The 10,661-nt window shown below is 40.7% G+C and overlaps 1 protein-coding gene across 1 annotated transcript in view; it reads left to right on the forward strand.

The window, feature by feature from the left end:
• The window catches only part of LOC106741667 (hemicentin-1-like), a 32,147-nt gene extending 21,486 nt beyond the window's left edge, over positions 1-10,661 (forward strand). The window contains exons 3-7 of the mRNA XM_014613901.1: positions 4,704-4,888; positions 5,336-5,549; positions 8,016-8,202; positions 9,551-9,672; positions 10,306-10,661. Of these exons, the coding sequence (XP_014469387.1) occupies positions 4,704-4,888; positions 5,336-5,549; positions 8,016-8,202; positions 9,551-9,672; positions 10,306-10,442 (845 nt within the window). The 3' untranslated portion in view covers positions 10,443-10,661. The remainder of the gene's footprint in view (positions 1-4,703; positions 4,889-5,335; positions 5,550-8,015; positions 8,203-9,550; positions 9,673-10,305) is intronic.

Raw genomic sequence — 10,661 nt, forward strand, 5'->3', positions numbered from 1 at the left:
TAAATAAATTCCGTTTGTGGTATCAGAGCGACATCAAAATACGCGAAATACGCGATGCACGCGACAGTATAATAATAATTCGTACATCGATAATAAAATATATTTCGCACAAATTAACAAAGACACGTTAAATTAGCCCGAGCGAATTATTTGCAGTCGCTCATTAAGCGAATATTATTTCCCGCTTAACGCTCTTCGACCATTAACGGTGTATCGCAAGCGCTACAAGAATTTCATAATTAATCAATCGAACTGTACACGCGACGTAATAATAATTCGATTAAATGTATAATGACGACGCTACTCATTTGAAGATCCTGTGATGAATCGAGTCATTTCCTTTCGCAGAACAACTGTGAAACTCGGTAAGGGCGAGCGATTAAAACAGCATTCTTTAAGCTCTGATCCCTTAATTCGCTCATTTGATTAAGGCGCGAGAGCCATGAAGACTGAAAGAGACAAAGGTAGAGACGACGTTGCCGAAGACATTTAGTCCTCTCCCTGAACGCTTCCGCATAATCGAATCAATAACGGATGGATAGTTCCCTTCGTCGACTGGAACAAATTAAATCAGCCGTAGAAGTTCTGACTGTGAAGACGCGTGACAACGAAGAAACGTTTATCATAATCGTAATTTGCAAATGTATGCAATATCGACTGCGTGCATACAGAGCACAGAACATGTATATATGTAAACAAACGTGATGGAAGGGGAATCACGTCTCTCCATGTCAAACTATCGTGTATCCTAATTATTAATATCCTTATTACCTACCTCTTAATTATTATTTTCATTCAACGTTGATTCTGTATTTATCATCTTTGATACGTTGACGGGAAATGGTGTTTAGTTTACTTCGATCCGATTTGTAAATATTTCTGTTGCATTAAGATAGTCAGTCCGTAAATTTATTTTTTAGGGATCTTCAAATTTTAACGATATATCAATCAAAACACGACCTATACATATGTAAAATTAGAAAAAAAGAATAACCGTAGCTGAGTCGAAAAGTGCGTTATCACATTGTCAAACACATCATTCACCTATGATTTGAATTTATATTTGCACTAACAACCACGATCGGCTCTTACCGGCCCGACGTTTCTTTTATTGAGAGTAAATGAATGATTAAATGAGATGCGAGTATCTTGTATAAAATCATAGCACAATCTCCTCTTCACGTAAGCTCGTATCAGATATCCGGGCTTTCGACAGCCATGAAGAAAATCAGGGATTGACCCGGGTGGACTTCAGGACCGTAAGAAAGTACCGTAACGCGCTCTTGCCAGGATACATGTTAGGTCGTTCACGAAAGACTCTTCGCCAAGTGATTTTTCAGGGTTCGCCGGTAAGAAATCGTCGTGCCACGTCGCGTTACGCCGTTTCGATGTTTTTGCGATTTGCTGCAAGAAGAAATTTTCCAGAGCATCGCTCATTTCGCATCCTTCTCGTTCCTTGCGGGACTCAAACTGCCGATTATCGCTCTCGAAGGCGAAAATGATAGATGGATTTTTACGCGCAGGAAGAAGAAACTGAAACACCGCACATTTTCCTTAACACATTGAATGCTGTTGGGATCACCGATGACCGGCATTATGATATTGCTGTATGGAGAAGATAGATTGATTGAATTAACGTGACAATGAACAAACCAAATGCGTTTTGATTGACGATAACTTGGAAATTTTATTCTTAGAACCAAAAATTCTGTTTTCTTCAAGAAAACACATTCGATTCGTTCATTGTAAACTCAAATATGTCAGTTTACAGCACAACCTAAGCCTAACTTTTGCATGATTTAATGATAAAAGATATAGTTTAGAGTTAGTCAAACAAACACGTATATTAAATCCAAAGAAATCTTTTTCCTCTGTGTATAAAATATAAAATATAATTAATTGCATGTACAAAGTGTACGGCCAATAAAAGCCAATGAAACGAATTAAGAGCTACATGTGCTCTGCATTATATTTATTTACTGTTATTTATTACTTGTTATTTATTTACATTTAAAGAATAAATTAATCATCTGGTAGATTGATGATTAAATCGCTAAAGATATAATGGAAATCAGCTCAGCAGTCAACGTGTTAACCTTCATCCAACGATGGGCAATTTTCGCACATAGTGTTCGAGTGACCGATATTTCCCCCGTTACTGCCCTTAATGGACGTGTTCTCTGTGAAAATGTTAAGTTCACGTGAGCTATGAAACAATACATAAAGCGCGATGGGGAAACGTCGCCAGAATAAAATACGCCGCAAGTACCTTGGCCCGCAACTTTCCAACGCCGTGTCGTTCGTTGCAGCGAAGCCACCTGCTCACCATTACAGCATAATTGTACCTTTTGTGTTTCAAGTATCCGTAAAATTTCTGAGTGTTTCGCAACCTGCGACGAAACCTCCGTGCGGTTACCAAGCGTTGCGAAATAAAGGGTCAGAAGGTTAACCGTCTGCAGCTTTATCTCGCACCCCTTTATTCTTTTGTGTTTGCTCGGTTTTCGAAGGGGAGGGGATCGGGTAGAAAGAGAGAAAGAGAGAGAAAGAGGGAATTTTTCTCCTTTATCTGATCCTTAACGCATTTAAGAACTGAACACGAGTATTCGTCTATTTGGAATATCTAATGCCATTTAATAAGTAACAGATAAAGAGACAGAGAGAGAGAGAGAGAGAGAAAAGGAGGATATTCATATCCGTTATTTGGCCGAATATCGTTTGTTTTACGACGTTCCTTGTCATCATTCCATTCTTTCCATTTTTTAATTAAAGCATATTCGCTCCCAATTCGAGCTCGAGCGTTTCTCGTTCGACAATCATGATTATTTCAAACTTCGGCTTTCCTACGTTACTCGAAAAGAGATATTGCTTCCCTCGTTGACTCTAAAACAGTTGCATTTCCTCCCGAATGCTGCGAGCTCTTGTGATTTTACAAGCAGTGTGACAAAATCGTGCTTTAAAACAAACGCGTTGTAAATTCACAAGTGTCATATATCGCGCGGGAATAAATATGTCACGATGAAGAGTAATGGGAGAAGAAGGAGAAGGAAAAAGAGGAGAAAGAGTAATCCTCGAAATGAAATTCTCTTTTCTCATTGTGATTAAAACTAAACATCCGATAATCTCATCAGACGCGATGTATGGACGATATTTTGCGCGCGCATGCACGCGCGATATCGTTTTAAGCTTGTACTTTGAGAGATTTCACGATGGCGAGACGTGTATTCCGATAATAAAGTTTACAACGTGTCATATATACAAGGGATTTGTGGTATTTTCTTTTTTTATTAGCGTGTAGAAAGTTATAGCGGGCAAAATTTTGTCGCGACAATTGAATACTTCTTCCTACAACTCATCCGGTTAGTATAAGAATAAAGTCAACAGAAGAAATACACTCAAAAAAGTGACTTAATACTTATATAGTGTTAGATATTTCTTTGTATATATACATACAGGATGAATACGAGCAACTGCCCCAACTTTACGCTATTGCTATGCGATATTAGTTATCGATGGCAATTGTAATTGATCGAGCAGCGTGAAAATGGTCTATGCGCATTTGCATATCTACATCTTATGGTAGTTATAAGTTGAGTTGATTCTTAAGTGTTTTTCAATATACTAACATCTTAAAAACAGATTTCGTTGAAAAAAAGCAAAAAAAGACTTTTTCCCAAGGAAACTTTTGATCAGCATCACCTAAACTAAAAAAACATATTTCAATTTCAGCCAATTTGACCGAAGCCACTCCTTTTATATAAAATGAATTTTAACACTATTGTACGCTCTAGTTAATATTTTTTTATATATTGCTGTAGTGCCTAAACTCAAGCAGTTAATAAATTTAGCTGCGGTAGCAACGACATTAGCTGTTCCTATTTCGAAAATACGTCTTGGCTGACACAATTAGATTTTAACATCTATGGCTAATTCTTTTTCAAAATGTAAATATCGCGATTTATCTAATTACCGGATTGAAATTCTCGAAACTGCAACACTTTCATCGACGGTAAGGCGCGATCGAGTGAAGAAAAAAGTATACATGCCACCATTCTTACAGGTATTTGAAATTTGAATGCGTAATATGTTTGTCTCGGGCGTGGAGCAAAAGAGTCGCGCGAGAGACGATAGATGCATAAAACGATCAGCGGGGCGTACATGCAATTTACTCAAACTTATGTACACGACGTGCTCCCGGTTTTCGCGCTTTTCAACACGAATCTCGCGTTTTCGCGAGAATCCCATTACTGCCGCGCCATTCAAACTGGATGTCGGCGGCTTACGTGAAAATCTTGGCAAGATTGTATCGTGAGAAACATAGATCGGATCTTTATCCGCGCTTCCTACATGGCTAACAATGCAAACCCCCTCGTCAGTTAAAAGGCAATCGGTTCGTAAGAGTGAGCCACGCCAATGATAACGTAAACGTTTCAAAATGCTAATGTTATCGCGCGCCGTCCCGTTTCTCGTTGGGAGAAAAAAATACTTTCATAATTTCACACAACTGTCGTGCGTAACGGAAGGGAAGAGATGAGGGAATCTTTTCTTCTTCCTCTTTTCTCTTTTTTTCCCTCTGCCCCCACCACCACCTCGCTCGCTTCAGACGGTAATCGCACACTCGATCCGCTCTAAATAGAAAATGTAGAAAAGTGTAGCGCGGGACCGTGCAACGGAGTCCCGATAATTCGTTTGCCGATACGTTACAGAGGAGATAACCGCCAATCTGCCTCCTTTGCGAGTCCCGCGTTTGCGGCACCACCGTGTCACAGATTGGAACCCGTACTTCGAGAATGCAGACGGCCAGGGTATCAACGGCTCGCAGAACGTGCAGTTGCATCTCGGCGCGACAGCTCTCCTCGACTGTCGCGTGGCCATGCTTTCCGGCAAGAAGGTACGATGAATCACTCACGGTGATATCGGATCAGTTAGCTTCCGACCATTCACTTTTGACTGTACGTGCAGTTCATAACTATTATCATCCTGAATAGTTTTAAAATATGAGAAATGATAGAAAAATCAATCTAACATGAATTGATATCAATGGCCGTCACGTTGAATACCTGTAAATGTAACTTTGTTTAATCTTTATTTAGTCGTTAGTAAAAAAATGTTTATTTTTCAAAGTTGATAATAGTTATTGTCTCATTCTATACGTGACAATGTTCAGTCAGCGTCATGTATGCTTTACCACTCCCTAAATTGAGAGTTACATGATTTACATATATACACAAATATCGGAAATCGTACAAGTAACTGTAGTTACAATGGTAAGGTATACACAACGCAGTGTGTTTGGCACAGCGATTGCGAGATTGACAGGTACTTTCGCGGCTCACAGGTCATGTGGCTACGACGCAACGCCGACTGGGCATCTCTCCTGACTCTCGATAATACCACTCACATATCGGACTCGAGGTACAGCGTGAGATTTCAGTATCCGAACAACTGGAGATTGGCCATCTCCAGCGTGCGGAGAGAGGATCACGGGGTGTACGTCTGCCAGGTGAACACACACCCGCCGCGGATGCTGGTCACGAACGTCACCGTTCTGGGTAATGCCGTGTTTTTACGATACGGAACGAGAGAAAAAGGCACAATAAGAGAAAAAATATGCTAGGCAGGAAAGGAAGATACGTACGGACATGGAAAAGTGGTTCGATCGATACGAGAACATTACGCCTATAATGAGGAAAACGTAGTGGTAATACATGCGCGCAGAATGTGACTCCTAATCGCGCACAAACGCGATTAAAGCCGGGTCTACAATGAGAATTTCTTAGAGCTTAAATTCTCATTGTAGACCCCGCTTAAGAGATAATTGCGTGTTTTGCGGATATTGTAAAATTTTATCGGTCGTACAATAAACCGTGAGCTCCATTTCGTTCCAGTTGCTCGATAAGCTTTTCTAGTCATCGTACAGTCGACTGATTAACACACTGAAAAGGAATTTTTCGTTTTTGTAACTATAGTCGCATAAGAAGTGAAAAAATTAAGTTAGGATAACCATTTCTTTAGTAAGCGTTGCTATAGTCAGTGACAACTTTACACGCATTATTATTACTATTTCTTCAAAAGTATGATAAACTTTAATCAGACGACTGTGCATAGCTTGGTGCGCCTTCTATCGAATGAACAAACCTGCGACTCATCGATCCATCATCCACCTTCATCAGCCACGACTTACATCAAAAGATGGCGACGACGGCCTCAGCAGCGGCGGAAGTTACGCTCGTTTACCGGGAACGCAGCGTTCTGCCGCTGCTCTTGCGAAATATCTGGCGATACACCCGCGTAACGAGAAATAAACATTTACGGATGTTATCGCGGACAGTGCGGTATGTATTACCTGACTCGCTTGCGCACGCGGGCGATGTAGTGCGACGGTGCAAGCATTAGTCAACGTGGCAAAATTAAAGTCCCGGACCGAATAAATAATATTACTCTTGAGTAATTATTTTGTGACGTGTCTAAAGAAATATTTTCGGTCATATTTTACGATTTATTAATCGTTCTAGCGTTTTTTTTTATAATTCATCCATTCAATTGACCTATTTATTTTATAATTTTTTTATCGATTCATATAAACTTTTCTCATTGATCTCTTTATTAATTTAATTTAACAGCCATCTCTCGTGTGTCACGTACGTGTCCGTTTGACGTAATCGGAATGTGTATGTGTGTATACTGAGAAAAAAATGATAGAATCGGCGAAACTTTGCTTAAATAAACATTTTTTCAAGCACAGTCCACTGAACAAATTATTTTGTGACATTACTTTTTATGTCAACTGATTCACTCCATGCAATTCCGGAAAGTGGACTTTCTATTTATCACTTTTGCAGGTCCTCACTCTATCATCCGCCATTAGAAAATTAAATATCCCACCCAACCGGCATCGATTCTCCTGATATTCGACTGTGATTTGTCAATTTCTCATGGCTTATGCCTTCAATTTTTATTATAAATTCCGCTTAGCCAAATCCGGATGCGGCGTGTTGTTTTCCGCGGGCGATACTTCTTATATGTCCAGGCAAGAATCGGCTAACTTATTTGCGCCGACATCGCGTCACGATCGAATAATAAGTCGGTTTTGCCATGATATCATCAACGTTGAAAGTCGGACATCAGGCAAGAGTATCGATAAATCGTACCTGCGTATCGCTGTTACTATTTTTATGATTGAAAGCATAAAAAGAAAGTATAATTGAGACTGAAAGTAACTATGATTTTTTTCAGCATTCAACTGCTTCTTTTCTTAATGTATACGTCGCGTTTTATACGCGGAAAGATGAAATTAAATGACAGAAATCGCGGTTCATCCCGTCAAAGTAGCGTCCTAGTTACATTTTTTCCCTTTAAGCAATTCAGATCTACGTGTTTTACGCATGCGACCCGGCGGAGCTTTTCAAGTCGCAGATTGCCGGGCTTATGCGTAGTCCGGCAGCGTCGCGACACGCATCGTTTTCCGTCTCGCGGTGGTCGTAATTCCGCGCGGGCGCGCACGTCGCGAATCGCGCGCGCCGGCCGCTGTCGCGCCTAAAACCGGAACGGTGGCGAATTTAAATTCCGTCCTCGTCGACGATTCAATTACTGCGAGAAAATCTTGCGGCGTCCCGCGCTCTCGAAAACAAGTCAGCCGCAGTTGCGTCACGTAGCGGCGCGCTCGCTACGGCGGAACTTTATTTCACCTGACTTACCTCGCGTCAACGAATATACCTGTACGCGCCAATATCGCCGTATGCGCGCTTTCGGCAACTTCACGACGGAAACTATTCTCTTACACCGGCTTAATTACGAATGTCGGCTACGTAAACGCGAAATGTGGAGCGACAGAGGGAGGGAAAGAGGGAGAGAGAACGGCTGCAAGTAAAGTTCCGGCCGAAAATGTGCGTTACGCCGCGCTCGTCGTCGAGATTTGATATCGGGCCCCTCATCCTTATAAGAGAGAAATAGAGAAGAATAAAAGAAGAGAGGTATCTTTTCTCATCGGTTTATACGACACATTTGTGATTTTACAGCGCCGGATATTAGAATCGTCGACGAGGCCAGACATGAGCTGCGGGACCGATACTACAAGACCGGAAGCGGTATCGAGCTATCGTGCGTCGTCCGACCATCCTGTCCCGACTCGAGGGTACCGTATCCTGTCTGGCGGAAAAATGGTGAGATGTTGCCGGATCACGTCAACGTTTATCAAGTTAATGGGTGAGCATAAATCGTAAGCGGCGATGGATCGAAGAGAGCTTCCCGACGATGGATGTACGGCCGCGATTTGCATGTGCTCGCGCGCCGTAAGTGTGTGTGTACGTTTACGTGGGCGTTGTCTACACATAAGCGCGGCGACATAGCGTCGCTCTTATTCTCTGCAACGCCGGCATTACCGTCGAAGCCCGGAGGGTGTACGCGTTGACGAGCCTCGATACGCTTTGTGGAATGCACCTGCCGCGATTGATCTTTCTTGAGATGCCGAGGAACGTACACACGCGCGCGCAATTGAGGATTTATCTTTCTTTTCAACGCCCGGCCGGATTGTCTCTTTCACATGAACCTCGTAATTTCACATACGGTGAAAAACATGAGTGGAGTAAAGCTCGAGTCGATAATCGTTTCTCCGCACTTTCGACTTTCTGAACTAATTTTTCACACGCTTATTGCTATCAGGATTTATTTGAGCGAGCCTATCCTATCTCGTACACATTAAAAATTATTTGATTGAATTTATCACATTTCACATGTCGCAAACAGTCTACCCATGTTTTTGTGTTAATTTAACGTAAAGTGAATATGTTAAAAAGTAACAAGAATGCCAAAAATAATGTCAAAAATTAACATAAGAATTATATGACACTCTTATGTTATTTGAAAGCAAATTTTATGTTAAATTGACATTTATACAATATACATATATGTGTGTTAAATGTAACAAATATTATTTTTGCGCTAAAAAAATTTATTTAATCGACTCAATCAATATTATATGTGAAAGATATGCTTACTATTGGATGGGATTTCAAATTCTGAAACTTGAGCCGTCTACGTTACATGTTACATCACTTCCATGCTTTAGCTATACATGTATTTCGTTACATGTATTATCATCTAAATTTTTTAACGACGATCGTTACTGAAAATATTTCACACAACTTGTCTGTAAATATTAATGTATAAAATATATCACCAAAAATATTCCACAAAATCAACATCCATAATATATATTAATCGATATTAAAGGGTAAAATGTGTTATTTTAACATTTACACATGATCAATATTAATTGAATCTCTCAAACCAAATGTTTCAGGAAAATTGTCTATTTTTGTTCCACGTTCTACGTTTCTTACACATATGCGCCTGCAAATGCACAAACACGTAAAGAGACAGCTGCGAAATACATACTCGACCGCCCGAAGTTTACGTATTTTCACGCGCAATTGCATATTCCATATTCGTGAAAATGTAACATATAAGGACCCGATACTGCGGACGACGCGCGCGAAAGAACACCATTTGCGACGACATATTGCGTAATATACAGCGACTCGGCTTTTTGCAGGTCGAACGAGGACGTGATAACAAAGCTGCACATCGAACGAGCGAAAAAGACTGACAGCGGGGAATATACGTGCTCAGTGAGCCAATTCAGCACGACCGCGGTGCACATTCACGTCCTAAATGGTAAATTAAATAAAAAATCACCCAACGGAATTAGCGAGGATAAATGGTGTTATGTACTCCGACGTTTGGGAATGCGTGTTGTCTGTAAAATTCGTGACTCCCCTTCTCTCGCTTTAGATGACCCTGTAATTCGAGATGCAACGGATTTCGTCGGTCGATTTTGCGCGCGTGTACGTATACACGTGTGTAAATATGTACACCTATAAACGTAATATCGATTTTCTTCAACTCATTTCTTCATTTTATTTTTCCTCCTTTGTCTCGTCGCTGGTAAAATTCTATCTGGAATTCTGGCGCGAGTTGTAAATCTTTCAAAGTGGACTTCTTGCGACGTATCACGCATCAAAGTCATGTACCATTTTGCAAATTTCGCGACAGATACCAAATAGAATCCAATGTTATGTATAAGATCGATCATAGTCCGATGTTATATGCAAGACTATTTTAAATTCATCTTCAAATGCCATACGGCCATATTGCCATTTCAAGTAACGTCTATTAATATGATCCTAAAAGATCCTAAAAAGTAAAACATCTTTCTTACAAGCTTATGGAATCTGTTTCATCGTTCTTTATATGCTCATTCGCTTACATTGTTTAATTAATTATTGGTCGGTTTGTCTCTTTTCTCAGGTGAAAAACAAGCCGCAGTTCATCACGATCAGTGGAACGCGGCGCGCGCTGCCAATCATCACGCGGGTTTCGCCGAGTTCTACGCGGTGTCCGTCAATTTCCTCCTTCACATGTGGCGAAGTTATTACTCCCTGTGAAAACTTATTTTTCATCGTCGCGCTCGTGCGTTCATGTATCGCACGCGAGAGTATCACGTCAACGTCGATCCGATATTACCGTTATCGATATCCGCGCGATAACGTACTTCAAAGCGATTCGCCGATTATCATACAAGATAACAATTTTCGATTCATTCGTCCTTCATTCATAAACGACGTCACTATGAACCATACGAAACACTGTGAGCACTGAATGAA

The sequence above is a fragment of the Dinoponera quadriceps genome, unplaced genomic scaffold (assembly GCF_001313825.1).
Source record: "Dinoponera quadriceps isolate SergipeBrazil2010 unplaced genomic scaffold, ASM131382v1 scaffold586, whole genome shotgun sequence".
Taxonomy (NCBI): domain Eukaryota; kingdom Metazoa; phylum Arthropoda; class Insecta; order Hymenoptera; family Formicidae; genus Dinoponera; species Dinoponera quadriceps.